This window comes from Panthera onca, chromosome B1 (assembly GCF_046562875.1).
Source record: "Panthera onca isolate mPanOnc1 chromosome B1, mPanOnc1 haplotype 2, whole genome shotgun sequence".
NCBI lineage: Eukaryota > Metazoa > Chordata > Mammalia > Carnivora > Felidae > Panthera > Panthera onca.
In genome coordinates, this window is record NC_138342.1 from 130859202 (window position 1) to 130883252 (window position 24051).

General features: G+C 36.9%; 1 protein-coding gene across 1 annotated transcript in view; it reads left to right on the plus strand.

Annotated features, from left to right (window-relative positions):
* The window catches only part of MND1 (meiotic nuclear divisions 1), a 62289-nt gene extending 42660 nt beyond the window's left edge, over positions 1-19629 (plus strand). Inside the window, exons 6-8 of the mRNA XM_060653966.3 lie at positions 114-228; positions 11162-11206; positions 19377-19629. Of these exons, the coding sequence (XP_060509949.3) occupies positions 114-228; positions 11162-11206; positions 19377-19483 (267 nt within the window). The 3' untranslated portion in view covers positions 19484-19629. The remainder of the gene's footprint in view (positions 1-113; positions 229-11161; positions 11207-19376) is intronic.
* The last annotated feature ends 4422 nt before the right edge of the window (positions 19630-24051 follow it).

Sequence of the window (24051 nt, forward strand, 5' to 3'; positions counted from 1 at the left end):
CCAAAGCCTAGTGCACATTAGTTATGAGAAATAAAATGTTTATAATATGTATAGCCTTATAACCTATGGCATTTTACTTGTCTTAATTGTACATAAAACTATTTTGAATGCAGGAAGAGCGAACTATGCTAGCAAAAGAGCTTTCTTCACTTCGAGACCAAAGGGAACAGCTAAAGGCAGAAGTAGAAAAATACAGAGAATGTGACCCACAAGTTGTGGAAGAAATACGTAAGTTTATATCATATCTTGAAGTTTTTTAACTTCTCTCATGAAAGAGATTTTATACTTCCAGTTGCCTGGTAGCCATTCTCCATGTATAATGAGAAAATCAAGCCATTAGAAGTATTAATATTGCATTAATATTTCCATTAAAGAGTCTTAACATTAAAGCATTGAACAGTGACAACTTTGAAATTGTAAGCATTTTAAGGGTAATGAAGGTAGATAGGGTAGAAGGATAAAGATATAAACTATAAGCTTAGGACACTGAGGAGTCAGAGAAGGAGTTAAGTTGGCCCCAAGCACAATGACTTGAGAATGAAATCCACCATTATCTTCTAGGAAAGATATTACCAAAAATAGGAGTTTGCAAGTTACAGAAAATCAGTCTGTGCATTGACTTGCCTTTTGAATACACCAATGATGTTTTCCTTTACTTTAAAACCAATCTCCAAAGCTTTATTTTGAATAGTTTTTATATATTTATGTAAAGATAGAAATTTCAGTATTTGAGGAAATGAAATGAAAGAGTATATTATAAGGGCACTGCATGTAATTGCCTAGGAAAATATGTATACATTTCTTCACATTTTTCTGTCTTAGCCTGTCTTTTCATTTAGGGAACTTTACCAAGTGAAACTTCTAGACAAAACTAATAGTATGTGATTGAAGGCTTTGAGAGAAATTGAAAATATTTGGTACTTTAAAACTAGGTTGAGGGACACCTGGGTGGCTCAGTCTGTTGAGCATCTGACTCTTGATTTCGACTCAGGTCATGATTCCAGGGTCATGGGATCGAGCCCTGTGTTGGGCTCTATGCTAAGCATGGAGCTTGCTTAAGATTCTTTGTCTCACTTTCTCCCTCTCCCCATCTCCCCCTCCCTCCCCTTCTTCTGTTCCTCTCCCCTACTCATACTCCCACTTTCTAAATAAATAATAAATAAATAAATAAAATTAGCTTGAGAGTAATTTGATTACAATTAAGCTCTCCTTGATGGTATTCCTTACAACTAAAAAATATTTAAGCAGTTCAGTTAGTGTAATCTAAAGTTAAATTTAATTTTAGAGACAGATCCCTACTTTGCACAACTCCAGGAGGCATTAATCACATGTAGTCCACAGCCTAGATGGTGATATGTATTGGCCCTGGTTCAGCCGATTCCCCAGGATGTTTTTCCCAGAGAAGTGGAGGTAGAAGAACCCACCTGCCCCCTCCAGCCAGTCATTTTCTGTAAATCAGGCATTTAGAGAGACTTATTAGCTCTTTAATGTTGCCCACAGATGAATTTCATTTATCATCATCCTGCAAAATAAAGTGTAACCAAACCTACAAAATTAATGACTTTTATCAGTTTCAAAGTTTTAACTAATATCAAATGACCCTGCTTGAACATGAGCACCTCAAAGCGGTGCTGTAGGTTACTATGAGGAAGTTAGGCCTGGTCATGATTCGTCTTTATTTATTTATTTTTTAATTTTTTTTTTTTTTTTAACGTTTATTTATTTTTGAGACAGAGAGAGACAGAGCATGAATGGGGGAGGGGCAGAGAGAGAGGGAGACACAGAATCGGAAGCAGGCTCCAGGCTCTGAGCCATCAGCCCAGAGCCCGACGCGGGGCTCGAACTCACGGACCACGAGATCGTGACCTGAGCTGAAGTTGGACGCTTAACCAACTGAGCCACCCAGGCGCCCCTCATGATTCGTCTTTAAAAGGAATTATATACTGCTTGTTAGGATGTCCAGTGTGTGTCTTGAGCAGCTTCTCATGAAAGAGAGCTTTGAGAACGGTTTTCTCACCCAGATTGAATGCCTCCAGGTGGTTTAGTTTTAGGATCAACATGTCTGTACCCTGTAGTAGGTCATCATGGGAATTCTGTTTTCACAGTTATCAAATCTGATCCTTCATTTATTACTCTTTCTTGGCTCTGCCTTCCTTCCTGATTTCAGTTTTGTGTAAATCTGGGACTTTTCCCTGAAAGTGCCAATTATTTTTGCTTACCCATTTCATTCTCTCCTCTGTCAGTGACCTACAACTCATAGCCATGCCCAGTCAAGGCTTCTGCTTTTCTACCTCATGGTCCCCGTTATATTGCCGTTGCTCTTTCCCTGGGCACGTGACCTGCCTGACATCACTTCTACTTATGACCTGTTTTTACAGTCCTTTTCCTAATTTTAATTACTTCTGTCTACTCCAGAATGACTGAAACTTATTTAGTCTTACAAAACTATACTGATGGTGATCCTGTGCCAGTGGATCATCATGCAGTTCAGGAAATCCACAAGGATAGAGAATTGTGCCAGATCGATTCATGAATGGGGAAAACTTTTAATTCAGGCATGTAATTTCAGCTGTTGCCATTCCTTGTACCTCTGGATCAAGCAGCAATTTTGGCAATTGCCTCCCCTCTTAGAAGGGTGATGAAATTTGATGGAAGAAGTTTCAAGGTATATAAAGGATGATGAATTTTCTGGAAAGTAGAATAGCATGGTTGAGGAGGAAGTTGTAACTAGTTTATGCTGGTTGCCTGAATTCTGTTCTCCATCTTAACCCTTCTGTTTGGTGATTTATTTCTCAACCTAAGGGAAAACATGCCAGTGTGAATGAGTATTAGGCAGGCTATGAGGTCTAAGTGAATGAGAAGAAAATGTTTTCTGGTTTACAGTGAGTTAAGAGACGTTTCCGTTCTTCATCAACATCAGACCTAGATTATCTTTTCATATTTAATTATGTAGTCACCTAAGATGGATCCATATTTGGATGCTGTAGAATTTTGTAATGGTGAATTCATTACATGTGTATTAATTTTTGACATTTTTACATTGTACATTTCTGATCTTCATAGGGTTATGAGAGGATAAGGGTCCTTCCTGGCTTTGTATTATTTTTATTTTACCCCATTAAAAATATCTATCTTTATAAAATGCATTAATTATAGAAAATTACAACATATTTAATAGATAGCAGTTATGTAGGATAATCACATTATTCCATAAATCTATTTTAGATGTAAAGGTAAGATATCTTTTTAATATTTTTTAAGGTAAGATATTTTTTTCTATGGAAAGCTACCACACTATAATCAGAAGGGGGAAAAAAAACTATCAAAGCAAGAATTTTAGATTAACTTAAGTTCATACTTTTATAGAGAAATGCCCAATTCCTCTGCTTTTAAAATTCAGAACAGCTAACAAATAAAATTTTACTCAGATGTGGCACTTCCACTAGTAGGCAAGATAGAGTAGTAACAGACTGAATTTATCCTCCCACTTAAAAAACAACACAAACAAAATACATCAAATAAGTTTTTAAGATACTTGATATCAGACAATAAAGGACAATGCTTCTTAGAGAAAGGAAACAAATTAGGTCTTAAAATTGTGTCAGCTTATTTTATTGAGTTTCTGGGCTGTGGCACAAGGAAGGAGAACCTAGGCAGAGCCCTGTAGATGGAACTGAGAATCAAGGAGACCATTGTGGCTAGAGTTCACAGGACAGCCTACTAGAGAGGAGAAATTACACAGAAAGAGAACCCTGGGAATCTACAGAGGGTTCCCCTCAAGTATTTGGTGCATGCATATGAGGAAACTACCCAAAGCTGGGGAAAGAACAGTTTCAAAGAATTAGAAGGAACAGTGTCTAGCACTCACACAGGACCAAGAGTAGTGCCTATTCTCACCAAGCAGATTAGAAAAATTCATAAGTCATAGGGCACTGGGTAGAGCACTCAAGACCATCTTGCCTCACTAGCAAGGACTAATTAGCCCTAGACTGAGCTTTGTCCTCCACGCATCTGACAAATCATAACAACAAATCTTGAAAACATTACACTATATTGCAAAGTCACTTAAATGCATCCCAGAACAAAGCTGAAGAATATTCATAGGAATACAAACCTGCTCAGCACCCAACAAAATAAAATTAGTGTCTAGCGTGTAATGAAAGATTACCAGGCATGCAAAGAAGTGGGAAAACGTGACCCTTAATGAAAAGAATAATCCTTCAATCAAAACTGACCCAGAGCTGATGCAGATAGCAGAATTAGAAGACCATAACATTAAAAGCTATCACAAATGTATTGTATATGTTCCAAAAGTTAGGTAGAAATACGGCAGATATAGGGGCACCTGGGTGGCTCAGTTGGTTGGGCATCTAACTTTGGCTCAGGTCATGACCTCAAGGTTCGTGGGTTCCGGCCCCACATCAGGCTCTGTGCTGACAGCTCAGAGCCTGGAGCCTGCTTTGGATTCTGTGTCTTCCTCTCTCTTTGCGCTTTACACGTTCATGCTCTGTCTCTCTCTCTCTCAAAAATAAACATTAGAAAAAAAAACAAAAAACATGGAAGATATAAAAACTCATGTCAGAGTCCTGGAGTTGAACACCATAATATTTGAAATGAGAAACTGGATTGGATTCATAGCAGATGAAACTTTTCAAAAGAAAGGATTTGTGTATTTGTTTGTTTTTTTTTAACATATAATTTATTGTCAAATAGGATTTGTGTACTTGAAGGCTAGCTGTAGAGAGTATCCAAAATGAAACTCAGGAAAAATAAATGTTTTTAATGCAAATAGCATCCCTAAAATGTAGGACAACTTCAAGTGACCTAATATATGTGTAATCGAAGTCCCAAAAGGAGTGTATGCTGGGGGCATAGGGTGGTGTGTGTATGTGTATGTGTCCAGCCCTGAAAAATACCTGAAGAAATAAATATCAGAAGAAGTAAAGGCTATTTTTTCTCAAATTTGATGTAAATTATAAACCCATAGATTCAAGAAATTTAAACATTTAAGTAGTAAATGGCAGTAATTCCTTATTACTAAATCTAGATAATTTTTTTAGATTTTAATCTCTATTCCCCCAGATGAGATTATTTCCTTTCCCCAGAAAGCTTACTGCTTTTAAAACGTGCTTTTTGCTAATGAGAGGTTTCATAGGATATTGACTATCATGTTATTGCATAAAAGATTATACTGGATTAAAGGATTATGAGTTTCACAAGTTGAGTTTAATAAGATTTGGTTCTTAATAGTGTGGCTACAGAACCCATATTACAACCATCAGGGTAATCTCAGTCATAGTTTATTTTGAAAGTTTTTCTGCTGATAATAACTAATTTTTATGTTCATAGAGACCTGGCAGTGTATTATCTTTTACTTATTTCTCAGTAATTCTTGCAGGAACAATTAAATTTCATCATGTTAGCTGATTATTGGTATCTACATTAATTATTAGTAAGTTTAGTTACAGATATCTAAGAAGTGAGAAGTGAAAGTAATAATGTATGAAACATGAAATTTAATTTTAGCTACTCTGACCATTACTGAAGTGAGAACAGATAAAATAAGTTGTAGTAAACATTGAATTCCTACAAAAATACTTAAAAGTAGATCTTAGAAGTACTTAAGAAATATTTTTGGAAATGCCAGGATGACAGTGAAAATGATGGAGTAAGGACCTCTGAAAATTTATCCTTCCAGGAAAGCTGGCAAAAATTGTCACAACTTTTCCAGAATTCTGGAAAAGAACCAAAGATTTGCCTATTCAAGAAAAATGGCTGAATATCAGCAAGAATAATAAGTTTTATGGTATTTTAACTTGCTCTATTCTTATCCCCTTCTCTATAGCTCAGCAATAATCTTGAAAACTAAGAGCCCTGCGTTCCTGGTATCAGAGGGATTAAGTTGGAGCTGGAGCTCTTTAAGACCTTCATTTTCCCAAGTTGTCACTATTTGACATCTTTGATGGTTCTCTGAAAGCACCAATAGGAAGAATTATCTTTATTTGATCTGGCTTGTAGTATGCCCAGTACTAACAGCCACTTCTTGGGGAGCAGTTGTCTAAAACAATTATAGACAAGAGTTTTAACCCCATAGCTGTTTGAGCTGATGAATACCAGTTAAGGCAAACAGTAGACTAATCAAAGAGCTTACAAGGAGAGGTTGAAAGACATGTTATAGGTGCCTTGAAAAGCACCAGATTTTTGGAAATCTGGAAGGCCATATGCATAGGGCTGTGCACATTCCCAGGAAAGTCCCACCTCTAGCAGACCTTGGCACTCAGGGCATATAGGAACTGAAAGCTGAGACAGGGTTGTAAATTGCCTAGCTGAATGTTGAAACCTGCCCCAACACACACAGAGAGCCACTCAGCAAAGACCTGGAGTTTTAGTCCAGGTGTTTAAGGAAATCTCTGTTCAATTATTAACTGCCTAGTAAGCGAACTAGACACTTCAGTGGCCTCACATAATAAAGAATACAGAGTTTACAGAATTTGTTCAGACAAATCGCTATACAAACAATAACAACAAGTACCAAAACAACAACCCTGGGAAGGGAGGAAGTATCTTATTTCTAGAGTGGCCACATTACGTTTTTTAAAATGTCCCAATTTTCAACAACAAAAAAATTGCAAGATCTACAAAGAAAGTATGGTTTATGCACAGAAACATACATGATGTTGGATTGTTAGACACAGACTTTTAGTCAGCTATTTTAAATATGTTAAAAGAGCTAAAGAAAAACATGCCTAGAGAACTAAATAAAGGTCTGAGAATGATATCTCACCAAATAGAGAATATCAGCAAAGAGGTAGAAATAAAAAGGAACCAAATGAAATGCTGGAGTTGAAAACTATAATAACTGAAACGAAAACTTCACTCGGGATTGATTAATAGCCAAATTGAACAGGCAAAAGAAAGAATCAGTGACTTGGAGATAGTTCAGTTGAGATCATTCAGTCTGAGGAACAGAAAGAAAAAAGAATGAAGAAACATCATTGGAGTCTCAAGAGGCCTGTGTCATGGCGTCACGAGTGCCAACATATATAATGGAAGTCCCAGAAGAAGAGGAGGAGAGAATGGGGCTCAAAGAATATTTTAAAAAGTAAAAGCTGAAAACTTCTCAAATTTGATGAAAAACATTAACCTATACATCAAAAAAACTTAACAAACTCCAATTTAGGGCAGCGTCCAAAAAAATGCACATAAAGACTCATCATACTCAAATTGTCAAATGGTAGAGAATCTTGAAAGCAACAAAGAGGAGGTGATTCATCATATACAAGGAACCTTCAATCAGATTAACAACTTGTTTCTTATTAGAAAGCATAGAGGCCAAAGACATTGTGATGACATATTCAAAATGATAAAGGGGGGAAATAACCATCAACCAAGAATTCTATATCCAGAAATATTTTCCTTCAAAAATGAAGGAAAAGTAAGGTACACAGGTAAACAACTGAGAGAGTTTATTGTTAGCAGACCTGCCCTAAAAAATATGGAAGTCTTTCTCATTGAATTGAAAGGACACTGCATAGTAACATGAAGAAACACTGGTAAAGTTTACTTCATAGGTAAATATAGAAAACAGTATATATCTATTTTTGTTTGTATCTCCTTATGGTTCTATTTTATTTAAAAAACAGCTGCATACACAAAAATGGTAATCCTCTTTTGTTGGGCAAAAAATATATAATGTAATTTGTGACAAAAACAGCATGATTGTCTTAATACACAAAAAAATATTTGACAAAATCCAGCACCCTTTCATGATACACTCAACAGACTAGGAATAGAAGTGAACTTCCTCAATTTAAAAAGGGCATCTACAACAAATCTACAGCTAACATTCTATTGAATAGTGACAGGCTGCATGCTTTCCCCAAGGATGACCTTTTTCACCCCTTCTTTCAACGTTGTACTGAAAATTCAAGACAGCCCAATTAGGCAAAAAAGAGAAATAAAAGCATCCATGTTGAATAGTGAGTGAGGTCAGCAGGCTATAGGATACAAAAAATCAATATACAAAAATCACATGTATCTTATATACTAACGAACTATCTGAAAATAAAATTTTAAAAGTTCATTTCCAATAGCACCCAAATGAATGAAATACTTAGGAATAGAATTAGTCAAGGAAGTACAGTATTTGTTCTGAAAAGTACAAAACATTGAATGAAACTAAAGACCTATATAAATAGACATTCTGTGTTTATAGTAAGACTTAACATTGTTAAGGTGGAAATACTCCTCAAATTGTTCTGTAGATTTAATGTAAAACCTATCAAAATACTAACCGCTTTTTTGTAGAAATTAGTAAGTTGATCATAAAATTCATATGAAAATATAGGAGACCCAGAATAGCCAAAAAAATCTTGAAAGAGAACAACAAAGTTGAAAGACTCAAATTTCCCAACTTCGAAACTTCTTACAAAGCTACAATAATCAAGAGAGTGTGGTGCTATTGTAAGAACAGACACGCAGGAACACTTGGCTGGCTCAGTCAGTAGAGCATGCGACTCTTGATCTTGGAGTTGTGAGATTGAGCCCCACGTTGGGTTTAGATTACTTGGTGGGGGGGGTGGGGAGACATACTGGTTAATGAGAGGTTAATAGAATTGAGAGTCCAGAAGTTAACCCAACTGATGTTTAAATTTTTTTTTTTTTTACTGTTTATTTCTTTTTGAAACAGAGACAGCATGAGCAGGGGAGGGGCAGAGAGAGAGGGAGACAGAATCTGAAGCAAGCTCCAGGCTCTGAGCTGTCAGCACAGAGCCCCATGTGGCGCTCGAACTCATGATCTGAGGCGAAGTCGGACGCTTAACTGACTGAGCCACCCAGGTGCCCCTAAACCCAACTGATTTTTAACAAGGATGCCAAGACCATTCAGTCAGGAAAGAATAGTGTTTTCAACTAATGGTGCTAGGCACAACTGGTTATCTACATGTAAATGAATCCACCTGGACTCCCATCTCAGACCATATACAAAAACTAACAGATCAAAGACCTAAATGTAAGAAACTATAAAACTCTTAGTAGCAAACATAAGTGTGTATCTCTGTATTCTTGGATTAGGCAGCAGTTTCTTGGACAGGGCACCAAAGCTCAAACAACCAAATTAAAAATAGATCAATTTGACTTCATCAAAATTAACAACTTTTGTGTATCAAAATACCTTAACAAGAAAGCTAAAAGAGGGACTCCTGGATGGCTCATTTGGTTAAGCATCTGACTCTTGATTTTGGCTCAGGTCATGATTCCAGAGCTGTGGGATCCAGCCCCACCCCCAGCCCCAGGGCTCTGCACTGGGTATGGAGTCTGCTTAAGATTCTTTTTGCCCCTCTGTCTTTCCCCCAAATGTGCTTTCTCTCTCTCTCTCTCTCTCTAAAAAATGAAAATGAGGGGTGCCTGGGTGGCTCAGTCGGTTAAGCGGCCGACTTCGGCTCAGGTCATGATCTCGCAGTCCATGAGTTCAAGTCCCGCGTCAGGCTCTGTGCCGACAGCTCAGAACCTGGAGCCGGTTTCAGATTCTGTGTCTCCCTCTCTCTGACCCTCCCCCATTCATGCTCTGTCTCTCTCTGTCTCAAAAATAAATAAACATTAAAAAAAAAATTAAAAAAAATGAAAATGAAAATTTAAAAAAAGGTGAAAAGAAAATCTACAGAAATATTTACAAATCTTGTATCTGACAAGTGTCCAATATCCAAAATGTATATATGCATTTTTTTTTAAAAATTACAACTGAACAATTAAAAAAAAATTAGAAATGGGCAAAGGATTCATTTTTTCAAGGAAAATATACAGATGGTCAATAAACATTTAAAAAGGTTCTCAATATCATTCGTTATTAGGGAAATGCAAATCAAAACCAAAATGAGATACTACTTCACCATGCTTTGGATGGCTATAATAAAAAAAATGGACACTGGGTGTTATATGTAAGTAATGAATCACTAAATTCTACTCCTGAAACTAATATTACACTATTTATGTTAACTAACTAAAAATCTAAATAAAAACTTGAAACATAAAAAAAAAACTGGAAAATAATGATGGTTTACAACCCTGTGAATATTTTAAAACCTACTGGATTGTACGCTTTAATATGGTGAGTTCTGTAGTATAAAAATTATTTTTCAATAAATAAATGTCATAATAAATAATATTTATGCTCAGTTGATCATGGAATTGTTACGTGCTGTGTAGATTAACTTGAAAGACATAGATACAGATACATTTAATAGCAAGATGTATAAATATAAATTAAATATTTCCTCCTCTGCGGCTACTGTATGACTTAAATTTTTTAAAGGTCAGGTTTATTGTGATCTAATATATATAATCTAAAATTCTTGTTAAACTCAAATTATTTTATCCTCTTGATGCTGTAAACTGAGAAATACATCTCACTTAAACTTATGTTATCTTTAAAGGAACAAGTAGAGGGGCGCCTGGGTGGTTCAGTCGGTTAAGCGTCCGACTTCAGCTCAGGTCACGATCTCACGGTCCGTGGGTTCGAGCCCCGCGTCGGGCTCTGGGCTGATGGCTCAGAGCCTGGAGCCTGCTTCTGATTCTGTGTCTCCCTCTCTCTCTGCCCCTCCCCTGTTCATGCTCTGTCTCTCTCTGTCTCAAAAATAAATAAACGTTAAAGGAACAAGTAGAATAATAATGGACATTTATGAAAAGGAAATTGTTTACATTCATGACTCAGTGATTCAAACTAATTGTTTACAGTCATGGCTATTCATGACTAATATAATTGCAGCTATCTAAAATTTCTTTGGGGAGTTGAGCAGATTTGTGGGATATGATATGTCACAATTTGAGCTTTTTTTTTTTTTTTCCAACGTGTTTTTTTTTTTTTTTGGACAGAGAGAGACAGAGCATGAACGGGGGAGGGGCAGAGAGAGAGGGAGACACAGAATCGGAAACAGGCTCCAGGCTCCGAGCCATCAGCCCAGAGCCTGACACGGGGCTCGAACTCACGACCGTGAGATCATGACCTGGCTGAAGTCGGACGCTTAACCGACTGCGCCACCCAGGCGCCCCTGTCACAATTTGAGCTTTTTACATAGAGTTTTATTTGTATAAACTTTTACTCATGTAAAAAATGAATCTGTAAGTAGATGAAGATGATGATTCACATATATATACTTTTTTTCAGGTCAAGCAAATCAAGTAGCCAAAGAAGCCGCTAATAGATGGACTGGTATGTATTATGGCACCGATAAGCTATAGTTAAACTTTCTCCACACTTACTATGATGACATGCAGAAGCAATTGTGCCTAGTTCTGTTCAAGAAGAGACATTTTCAGAACTGTATGTATTGTTTTTATATATTCAATCATTTTGTTTTCTTAAGGTTATTTTTTTTAAATCTTATCATGAATCATTTTCAAACGTACAACATATTTTTGTAAAACCAATGATTGCTTGGAGTTTAACTTTTGTGTAATTTTTCCTAGATAAGCCATTTGGGCTAATCACTTAACCTTCCTTATATTAATGCAAGATACTTTAAGAGTTTCATGGAATCTGAAAGATTTGTCTTCTTGCTAATGATAATAATAGCTAACATTTGTTGAGGGCTGACTATAAGCCAGGCATTGTAAAGAGTATCTGTGGTGCATTCTCATTTTCTCTCTGCAACAATCTTATGAGGTAAATAGGATTATCATTCCTAATTTTAGAGATGGAACTGAAGCCCACAGTGACACAGATGCTAGGCAATGGAACAGGAATTAGAATACAGCTTTTCTGATCCAGAATCCGAGCTCTTAACCCACTACATGATACTATCTTCTCTGTATACCTGCTTTCATATAAATGCCTCATTAACCCATTTGCCAAAGGATGTATCCTCTGGTCTACACTAGAGACGTTCTAAGAAATGGGAATTAATAAGGCATTTTCTCTATGTCTTAAAGTTTAGAAGAAAGTTCATAAATAGTGATTGTTGTCATTTATATACAGGTATGATTAGTATTGTTAAAACCTGTCTACAAATTAACACTGAAGTTTTTCCAGTATTATAATGTAATGGTAATTGAATTTTACCATCCTGTTATAAGAGTTTATAATGCCTTCACATGTACTACTCATGCTTATTCTGTTTCTGTGGGAGAGTATGGGTAAGATTGTATTGATGCAGAGATCCAGAAAATTTAAAGTGACTGCTTTGAGTCAAAGGTGATTAGTCACTGGGTGTACAAAGATTTGCACGAGGTTTCCTGACTCCATGTCCAGGCCTCTGTATGTCACAAAATGTTTCAGAATCACTCTTCCTGGGGTGCCTGGGTAGCTCAGTCGGTTAAGCGTCCGACTTTGGCTTGAGTCATAATCTACCTGTTCGCGAGTTGGAGCCCTGCATCAGGCCCTGTGCTGACAGCTCAGAGCCTGGAGCCTGCTTTGGATTCTGTGTCTCCTTCTCTCTCTCTCGGTCCCTCTCCTGTGTGCGTGCGTGCATGCTCTCTCCCTCTCTCTCTCTCCAAAATAAATAAACATAAAATTTCTTAATAATAATAATAAAAAAAAGAATCACTCTTGTTAGGGGTGTCTGGGTGACTTAGTCGGTTAAGCATCTGCCTTCAGCTCAGGTCATGGTCTCACGGTTCGTGGGTTCAGGCCCCACGTTGGGCTCTCTGCTGTCAGCGCAGGGCCCACTTGGGATCCTTTGTCTCTCTCTGCCCATTCCCTGCTTGCACTCTCCCTCTCTCTCAGAAAATAAATAAACATTTAAAAAAAATGTTTTTAAAGCACTCTTCCTTGTCTATTTTAGAATTAAGTAGATTGATAAAATCAGTGTAATTGGCTCCTATAAAATTGCAATCTTGGGGCGCCTGGGTGGCTCAGTCGGTTAAGCGTCCGACTTCAGCTCAGGTCACGATCTCGTGGTCTGTGAGTTCGAGCCCCGCGTCAGGCTCTGGGCTGATGGCTCGGAGCCTGGAGCCTGCTTCCAATTCTGTGTCTCCCTCTCTCTCTGCCCCTCCCCTGTTCATGCTCTCTCTGTCTCAAAAATAAAATTGCAATCTTATTTATTACAAAAGTAATACATTTCATAAATAATGTAATGCTTTAGTGATAAGGAAAGAAGAGGGTAAAAACAGCAAGCTCCCATTAAAGAAAAGAGAAGAATGAAATGTATGTCCAGTAAGTATAAATAAATAATAAATACAGTGATATCATATGGATTTGAGAAATACAAAATTTTGAGTGAGAAAAAAAGGCAAGTGGATTAAAAATAAGACAAGAGTCACAAAGTGATTTCTCCCAATAGTTCTCAGCAAAACAGCTCAGTAAGCAGCAGGAACATGCAGCCTGTGTGCATGGTGGGAAGAACTTGACTTTTGCAAGGAATCCAGATTGTGTTCCTTATTTTTGCTGTATGACTTATTGAACTTCTCTGAACCTGCTTCTTCATTGTAGATTATATGTACTTTACATTTTGAGAGGATTAAATAAAAACAGTTTGTAAGCCCTTTAGCACAACATTAGACATAGAGATGAACAAATACTCCCCTTTTCCCATTCTCTTAAAAAATGCTTTTATTTTCCACTTGATCACAAAATTCCAGTTATGATGAGAAAAAGGAACAATTTGAACAACTTCTTTTTCCCCTAACGTTATTAGCTTAGAAAGAACCTGAAACTTTTTTTTAATGTTTATTTATTTTTGAGAGAGACAGAGACAGAGTGCGAACAGGGGAGGAGCAGAGAGAGAGGGAGACACAGAATCTGAAGCAGGCTCCAGGCTCTGAGCTGTCAGCACAGAGCTGGACATGGGGCTCGAACTCACAAACCATGAGATCAAGACCTGAGCTGAAGGCGGATGCTTTACGAAGGTGAAGGCAGACGCTTAACCGACTGAAACACCCAGATACCCGAACCTAAAACTTTTAAAATCATATAGGAAGGAAGATATTTTTAGCACAGCAGAAACAGCTGTTAGGAACCATGTTTCCATCTGAAGTTACAATTTTCTCCTTCCAACAGAAAAGTGTTATGATAAGAATATGGAGTTAAAACAACTTGCACCTCAGAAAATCAACCTGTCTTCAAAACAAGCAAAAAGAAAACATCTTTAATACTTATAACCAGAGATTGTCCTGTAATTATTAGTTAGGGTTTGGTTTTCCTTTTTCCTAAAAAGGTCCTTAAAATGTATCTAGAATAGAGGATGTTTACTGTTCAGTAATTTAGTATTTCAGTTTTATAAAATGAGAGATTACTTTAGGATATAAATGTAATAGAAATATCACATCTAAATGATTTATGGCATTAAATATACTTTAAATGTGATTTAACAAATTTTATAAAACCTTCATAATTAACATACTGAAGTTATGACTGTGTGTGAGAGGCATCTTAGTGAATGGGGGGGGGGGGATAGATGTTGTGAGATCATAAACAGAGTCATGCATGCTATTGCCATCCTGTTTCTATATATATACTGGGTATACCACCATAGAAATTAACAGAAATTCTACTAGTCTTGGGGCTCTTTCTTTAAGACACACATACACACACCTATTTTCTTTTATCCATTTATAAAAATTTCTACATAACAGGAAAATTATTTGACAGGAAATCAGTTGTTAAGATTTTAGGTGACGTTGTCTTGAAGGTAGACATCCAGCAGCCCGAGATATGTTCTTCATCAGTCTTTTTGAATTGGTCCATCAAGCATTGTGGCTGGGCTTTTATATGTTCTTTTGTTTGTTTTAATCTTTGGAGGTTTAATTGCTTCTTCGCCTTTTGGCTAAGATCAAGTGTAATCTTTGGAAGTTTATAATAAAATGGTTTCTTGCTCTCATGCGAACCCACACCTCCTTCGTACAAAGCCTGTAGTCTTACTGTGGTGAGTTCTTTCTTTCTGTCCTGATCCAGGTTTGAAGTTGCAGTGTTGTATCTGTTCTCTCATTTCCTGGAAATCTTTCTGTGCTTTTGGAGCCTGTTCTGGGTGCTGTGCACATAATACTTGATCTTTTCTCTTTAACATACATAACACTTTGGGATTATTTAGTAATAAATTGATTTTTCTCTCTCTAATCTTGTGTCAGCTTGAAGGCATAGGCTCTTTACATTATCAAGTACCTGTAATACACTTAATCCCTGTTTTATGTAGCAGTGGGTCCTATGTAAGTATTTGACTGTGATTGACAAGAATGGATGGTGATGCAGACACTAGTAAAACCAAACAGATCATTCTGGAGTGCCTCATGTTATTAGAAGTCTCTCTTAGGTCCTCATGAAAACTAAAGATTAGTTTTAAATTGTTACATAAAGATTCATTTTTTAATTTCTGTTGTTATTCGATTACACTTTAATTGAAAGAATTGGGGATATTTCATTAATGTTATTCTATTTGATGTAGTAGTATTCACTTAGAAACAAACTTCATTCCAAACATTTAGTTATCATTATTTGATACTTGGAATTAAACTTCCTAAAACAGTATTTTTAAAGGTGATCAAACTGCAGGTATTAATTTATTAAGGGTAACATAAAATATAGTCATCCCTGACAGATATTGCAGGTTCGGTTCCAGAACACTGCAATGAAGTGAATAGTATAACAAAGTAAGTCAAATGAATTTTTTTCCCCACTACATACAAAAGTTACGTGTATTAAGTGTGCAATGGCATTATGTCTAAAAAAACAATGTACTTACCTTACTTTAAAAATACTTTATTGCTGAGGCGCCTGGCTGGCTTAGTCAGGTGAGCATATGACTCTTAGTTTTGGCTCAGGTCTTGATCTTGCGGTTGCATGAGTTCAGGCTGCGCATCAGGCTCTGTGCTGGTGACCTGGAGCCTGCCTGGGATTCTCTCTCTCTCCCTCTCTCTACCCCTTCCCCACTCACACAGTCTCTCTCTCAAATAAAATAAAATAAAACTTAAAAAAAATTTTATTGCTAAGAAATGCTAACTATCATCTGAGCTTTCAGCGAGTTGTAATCTTTGCTGGTGGAGGGGCTTGCTTCCATGCTGATGGCCGCTGACCGATCAGGGCGGCGACTGCTGGAGGTCAGGGTGGCTGCAGCACTTTCTTAAAATAAGACAACAATGAAGTTTGCCACATTGATTGACTCTTCCTTTCATGAATTATTTCCCTATAGCGTGTGATGCTGTTTGCTAGCATTTTATCCACAATAGAACTTCTTTCAAAATTGGAGTCCCTTCTCTCAAACCCTGCTGCTGCTTTATCAGTTAAGTTTGTGTAACATTCTAAATCCTTTATTGGTCATTTCAACAATCTTCACAGCACTTTCTCCAGTAATAGATTCCATCTCAAGAAATCGCATTCTTTGCTCATCCATGAGAAGTAATTCCTCATCTGTTGAAGTTTCATCATGAGACCGCAGCAATTTAGTCACATCTTCAGGCTCCACTTCTACTTATAATTCTCTCCCTATTCCCACCACATCTGTAGCTACTTCCTCCCCTGAAGTCTTGAACCTCTCAAAGTCATCCTTGAGAGTTGGAACCAACTTTTTCCAAACTTTTGTTAATGTTGATATTTTGACTTTTTTCCATGCATCATGGATGTTCTTAATGGCATCTAGAATGGTGAATCCTTTCCAGAGGTTTTTAATTTACTTTGTTCAGATTCATCGGAGGAATGACAGTCTATGGCAGCTATAGCCTTCTGCAGTGTATTTCTTAAAAAAGAAGACTTGAAAGTCAAAACTACTCCTTGATCCATGGGCCACATAATGGATGTCGTGTTAGCAGGTATGAAAACAACATTAATCTCCTACATCTCCATCAGAGTTCTTGGGTGACCAGGTGTGTTACCAATGAGCAGTAATATTTTGAAAGGAATCCTTTATTCTGTGCAGTAGGTCTCAAAAGCGGGCTTAAAATATTCAGCAAACCATGTTGTAAACAGATGTGCTGCTGTCACCCAGACTTTCTTTCATTTATAGAGCACAGACAGGGTAGATTTAACCGAGTTCTTAAGGGCTCTAGGATTAGGGGAATGGTAAATGAACACAGACTTCAGCTTAAAGTCACCAGCTGCATTTGCCCCCAGCAAGAGAGTCATCCTGTTCTTTGAAGCTTTGAACCCAGGCACTGACTTCTCCTCTCTAGCTACGGAAGTCCCAGATGGCATCTTCTTTCAGTAGAAGGCTGTTTGGTCTACATTGAAGGTGTAGCCACCTTCATGAATTATCTTAGCTGGATCTCCTGGGTAACTTGCTGCAGCTTCTGTATCAACACTTGCTGCTTCCTCTTGCACTTTCATGTGATGGAGATGGCTTCTTTCCTTAAGCCTCATGAACCAACCTCTGCTACCTTCAAACTCTTGCTGCAACTTCCTCACCTCTCTAGCCTTCACAGGAATGAGGAGAGTTAGGGCCTTGCTCTGGCTTAGGCTCTGGCTTAAACGGAATGTTGTGGCTTTTTTTGACCTTCTGTCCAGACCACTCACACTTTCTCCACATCAGCAATGAAGCTGTTTCACTTTCTTAATCATTTGTGTGTTCATCAGAGTAGCAGTTATAATTTCTTTCAAGAACTCTTTGCACTCACGACTTGGCTGTCTGGCACAAGGGGCCGAGTTTTCAGCCTGTTTTTGGCTTTTGACACCCCTTCCTCATGAAATTTAATCATTTCCAGCTTTTGATTTAAAATGAGGGATGTGCAACCCTTCCTTTCACTTGAACACTTAGATGACATTGTAGGGTTTATTCATTGGCCTAATTTCAGTAATGTATGTCAGAAAAATAGGGAGGTCTGAGGAGAGGAGAGAGATGGGGGAACAGCCAGTTGGTGGGACCATCAGAACATACAAAATATTTAATTTCGCTGTCTCATATGGGTACAGTTTGTGGCACCCCAAAGCAATTACAATAGTAACATCAAAGATCAGTGCTCACAGATCACCATAACAAATATAATAATACTAATGAAAAAGTTTCAAGTATGTGAAAATTAGCCAAAATGTGACATAATAAATATCTGAAGTAAGCAAATGCTGTTGGAAGAATGGTGCTCATAGACTTGCTAACATACAGTTGCCACACACCTTCAGTATGTAAAAAACGCACTGTCTGCACAGTACAATAAAATGAGGTGAGCCTGTGCTTCAGGCTGGGTGGCTTAAACAAATGAAATTTATTTTGTCACACTTGTGGAGGCTGGAAGGCCAAAATCAAGGTGTTAGCTGGTTTGATTTCTTCCGAGGTGTCTTTGGCTTGTAGGTGGCCATCTTCCTGTGTCTTCACATGGTCTTTGCTGTGCATACTCATGATATCAGTGTATCTACATTTCCTTTTCTCATCAGGACACCGAGCAGATTGGATTAGGGCCCACCTTAACAAGCTCGTTTTAACTTAATCATCTCTTTGAAGACCCAGGTTCTATTCTTAGGTACTAGATTCTAGGACTACAATTAATTTGAATATGAATTTGGAGGAGGTGACACAATTCAGCCTGTGACACTCCAGAGGAACCTCTTCTAACCCCTCATTATCACTATCAATACAGCACTTAACATTTTGTCAAATATTCTGAACCAGAAAACTTCGCACCATCATTTCTTTATAAAACATGTTCATTGTAAAGGTGGTGTGTATACGTTAGAGAAAATGTGTGAAAAAAACACACAGAAACCTCACAGTCACCCCGTTCTCCAAGTGCAGGCACTGTGAGCCTGTTGGTATTACCCTGCTTCCCTCACTGCCTGAGCAGAGATGCCCTTCCAAAAGTTTAGATATTTAGATTGCTTTTATGCTTTCTTTTATTACACTGCTGTAAAGATTAACCATAAATCTTTGTACACAATTTATTTTGTTTCCTTGGGATAAATTCTTTTAAGTAAATATAACACTTTTTTTCTAGCGGCAAAATGCATTTAAATCCCACCTAGAGGACAATAAGGCTACATCTATGCCTACCTTTGTCTAAAAATAGGCAAACTACCTTCTGTTCTCTTCACCCATACTCCCTCACGCTGGACTGATTATCTGGAAACCATTATTATTTGTGGGGAAGGGAAAAAGTTCTGGAGAGAATGTGTACCCTCTGGGAACAGGAGCAACTGTAATTCCCGAGGTAACAGAGTCCCAGCCTGTGCTGTGGAAATGTGGAAGAGACACCATTGTTAGCCTTTCCCTGTTTTTGGATTATTCTTAATGCAGGTAGTCTTTTTGCTGGCAACTAACTTGCTGAATGTTTAAATATGCGATTTGGTTACTTAAAATACTAATTATTTTCTTCTGAAATTAATTGCCATGACTTTTGAAAGTACAGCAAAATTCTTATGTTGATACTTCTGAAAGTAATAGAAGTAACAAAAAAGAATATAATTATATTTGAAATGTTTTATGATTGTGTTTTCAATTCTTAAAAGTATTTCTCGATTTTCTTTATAGATAATATATTTGCAATAAAATCTTGGGCGAAAAGAAAATTTGGTTTGGAAGAAAATAAAATTGATAAAAATTTTGGAATTCCAGAAGACTTTGACTACATAGACTAAAATGTTCGATGTTGGGAAAGGATCTGTGTACTTGTGAATATGTGACTTTTAAAAATATTATCCAACTAAATGTACTGAATTGCCATTTACCTATAACTGTGTTGATCATTTTGTTGATTTTAAATAAAGTATAATGTGGAGATGTTTTTCACTCTTTTTGATCTATCAAAAGCACAATTATAACCATATTCCCAAGTGGTCATCAAAGTAGGTTTGTGCAAACAAAATCATCCACTTAAGTTGGGTTTACAGATGATTTTTTTAGAGATCAAATACATCATGACATGACAACATTTTTAAATTTCATTCAAATATTAAATATTGACAACTAAGGGTACCTTTGAAGGTTCTACCACCGACATACATGGACACATTAATGCTTGGAAATAACCTTTAAAACTTTAATGAGTGGTTTACTATTTTTCATTACTTGGTGGAAAATGCATGTGATTGATTTTCAGTGTGAGTCTCAGTATACTGCATCATATTTGCAAATTTCCTATAGAATAAAATGCAGAATGTTGGTATATTCAAGTTTAGAGTTAGGTAGTAATTCCTCAGTCCTGAAAACTACTTTCTTTTGACTTTTTGATGTCCTTTTACTGTAAAGAACAAACACCTGGCCCTTTGTCCTGATTAATGCACTTTTTAATTGGATGATATAGTAGTATTAGTATGGCACACATCACCAACTGGCATTCAGGGATTTTTGTCTTTCAACTACCTAAAAAAGAGTAAATTAAAAACAATGTCTGTCCTTTGTATATAATTTTTTTCCAATTCCGCTTGGATATTTAAAGTATTTGTAGCACTCCAAGAAAAACTTACAGAAAAAAACAAAACTAATGTGTGCAATGCTCTTTACACACATGCCTTAATTTTTTTTCATACTAATTTTGATGTTCTTTGAAGTAACTCGAATGAGATACTCCATATATCTGAAATGACCCAAATAGCATCCGAACCATTTGTTGGTGAATCTGGCCTTTGTATTGCATAGAGTTACTCTGGGCCTTCTTAATTACTTCCTGGAGGTGGGCGGGAGCAAATTGGTCTATCTTTGTTCTCAAGGCTACTTTTATGTTGCCTTTGGGCAACAGCTCTTTTCACAGAAGAAAGTATTTGATATAAGAGACAAAGGACAAAAAATAAAATAACCCATCATAAGTCTTTCCCCAAAATATTAATTGTGGAAATTCCAAAATTTCTCACCATTTGCTATTTATTAGAAAATATAATTCTTTGTTTAAAGAGAAGGGATGTATGTTCAAAAAGGACGGCATTTCTAGTGATCCCTAAAAGATTTTATTTTATAAATATTTAGGCACCTTTTTGGAGGCACTTTAAAAATTGAAGTATAATTAACATACATTATATTAGTTTCAGGTGTATAATATAATGATTGGATATTTGTATACTTTGCAAAATGATCACCATAGTATATCTAGTTACCATCTGTCACCATATAAAATTACACAATTTTTTTTCTTGTGATGAGAACTTTTAAGATTTACTCTTAGCAACTTTCACATTTGCAATACATTATTGACTATAGTCACCATGCTGTACATTACATCTCTCTGACTTATTTTCTAATTGTTTGTTTATTTTGAGAGGGAGTGCAAGTGGGGAAGGGGCAGCAAAAGAGGGAGGGTGAGAGAAAGAGAATCCCAAGTAGGCTCTATGCTGTCAGTGTGAAACCAGATGTGGGGCTGGAACCCACGAACCATGACCTCAGCAGAAACCGAGAGTCAGCCTCTTGAACGACTGAGCCACCCCAGTGCTCTATTTATTTTTATAACTGGAAGTTTGTACCCCTTGATCCTCTTCCAACATTTCACCACCCACACACACACTCCCCTCTGGCAACCACCAATGTATTCTCTTCATGAGTTTAGTTTTGTTCTGTTTGCTTGTTTTATTTTTTAGATTCCACATATAAGTGAAATCATGTGGTATTTGTCTTTCTGCCTGACTTATTTCACTTTAGCATAATACCCTGTAGGTCCTTCTATATTGTTGCAAATGGCAAGATTTCATTCTTTTATTTGAGCAGTATTCTGTTGTGTGTGTGCATGTGTTTGCGCATGCATGTACCACATCTTTTTTTTTTTTAATTTTTTTTAATGTTTCTTTATTTTTAGAAAGAGAGGAAGGCACAGAATCTGAAGCAAGCTCCAGGCTCTGAGTGTCAGCATAGAGCCCAATGTAGGGCTTGAACTCACGAACCATGTGATCATGATCTGAGCCTAAGTCAGACTCTTAACTGACTGAGCCATCCAGGTGCCCCTCCCACGTCTTTGTCTATTCATCTGTGGATGGACTTAGGTTATTTCCATGTCTTCGCTATTATACGTAATGCTGCAAAAAACATAGGGATACATATCAAGTTACTGTTTTCTTTTTCTTTGGATAATTGCCCAGAAGTGGAAATGTTGGATCATATGTTAGTTCGATTTTTAACTTTTTTAAGAACCTCCATACTGTCTTCCATAGTGGTTGCACAAATTTACACTTCTACCAACAGTATGTGAAGCTTCGTTTTTTCCACCTTCTGACCAACACTCGTTATTTCTTGTTCTTTTGATAATAGCAAATCTGACAGGTGTGAGGTGATATCTCATTGTGATTAGTGATGTTGAGCATTTGCTCACCTGTCGTTGGTCATCTGCATGTCTTCTTTGGAGAAATGTATATTCAGATCCTCTTCATTTTCTAATTGGATTATTTTTATTTTTTGTTGGTATTGAGCTGTACGAGTTCTTTGTATTTTGGATATTAACTCCTATTAGATATATGATTGACAAATGTCTTCTCCCATTCAGTAGGTTGCCTTTTAACTTTGTTGACAGTTTGTTTCACTGTACAGAAGCTTTTTAGTCTGATATAGTCCCGTTGTTTTATTTTTGTTTTTGTTGCCTTTGGAATTATATCCAAACACAATATCCCCAAGAGCAGCGTCACAGAGCTTACTGCCTATGTTTTTTTGTAGGAGTTTTATAGTTTCTGGTCTTGTATTCAAGTATTTAATCCATTTTGAGTTAATTTTTGTGTATGGTGTAAGATAGTGGTCCAGTTTCATTTTTTTGCATATGGCTGTCCAGTTTTCCCATCACCATTTATTAAAGAGACTACCCTTACCCCCATTGTATATTCTTGCCTCCTTTGTCATAAACCGAGCATATATGCTTGGGTTTCTTTCTGGGCTCTCTATTCTGTTCCACTGATTTTTGTGTCTATTCTTATGCCAATACCATACTGTTTTGATTAGTATAGTTTGAAACTGGGAAATATCATACCTTCAGCTTTGTTCTTTCTCAAGATTGCTTTGCCTATTTGGGCTTTTTCTGTTAGTTGTTAGATTATAAAGACATAAAAGGTTTTTGTTTATTATGTACCCTGCAACTTTACTGAATTTGTTTACTGTAATAGTTTTTTGGTGGAGTTTTTAGGGCTTTCTGTATATAAAATCATGTCCACAAATAGTGATAGTTTTACTTCTTCCTTTCTAAATTTGAGTGCCTTGGGGTGCCTGGGTGGCTCAGTCGGTTGAGTGTCCGACTTCAGCTCAGGTCACCATCTCACGGTCTGTGAGTTCGAGCCCCACGTCGGGCTCTGGGCTGATGGCCCAGAGCCTGGAGCCTGCTTCCGATTCTGTGTCTCCCTCTCTCTCTGCTCCTCCTCCGTTCATGCTCTGTCTCTCTCTGTCTCAAAAATAAATAAACGTTAAAAAATAAATAAATAAATAAATAAATAAATAAATAAATAAATAAATAAATTTTAGTGACTTTTATTTCTTTTTCCTGCCTAATTGCTCTGGTCAGGACTTCCAATACTGTATTGAATAAAAGTAGTGAGAGTGGGCATCCTTGTTTTGCTCTTGATCTTATGGGAAAAACTTTCAGCTTTTTTGCTGTTGAGTGTGATGTTAGCTATGCACTTATCACATATGGCCTTTATTATGATGAGTTATGTTCTGTTTATATCCACTTTGTCAAGAGTTTGTATCATAAATAGACGTTGAATTTTGTCAAATGCTTTTTCTGCATCTGTTGAAATGAGCATATAATTTTTGGTTTTCATTTTGTTAATGTGGTATGTCACATTGATTTGCAAATGTGAAACCATTCTTTTATCCCTGGAATAAATCTCACTTGGTCATGGTGTATGATCTTTTTCTTCTTCTTCTTTTTTTTTTTTTAATTATTACTTTTACTTTTAGAGAAAGAGAGACTGAGTGGGGGAGAGGAGCAGAGGGAGAGAGAGAGAGAGAGAGAGAGAGAGAGAGAGAGAGAGAGAGAGAGAGAGAGAGAAAATGAATCTTAAGTAGGCTCCACACTTGATCCTGGGATAATGACCTGAGCCAAAATCAAGAGTTGGACACTCAACTGATTGAACCACCCAGGCACCCTAGTGTATGATCTTTTTAATGGGTTGTTGAATTCACTTTCCTATATTTTGTTGGGATTTTGCATCTAGGTCCATCAAGGGTATTGGCCTGTAGTGTGTGTGTGTGTGTGTCCGTCCTTGTCTGGTTTTGTTATGCTGGTTTCATAAAATGAGTTTAG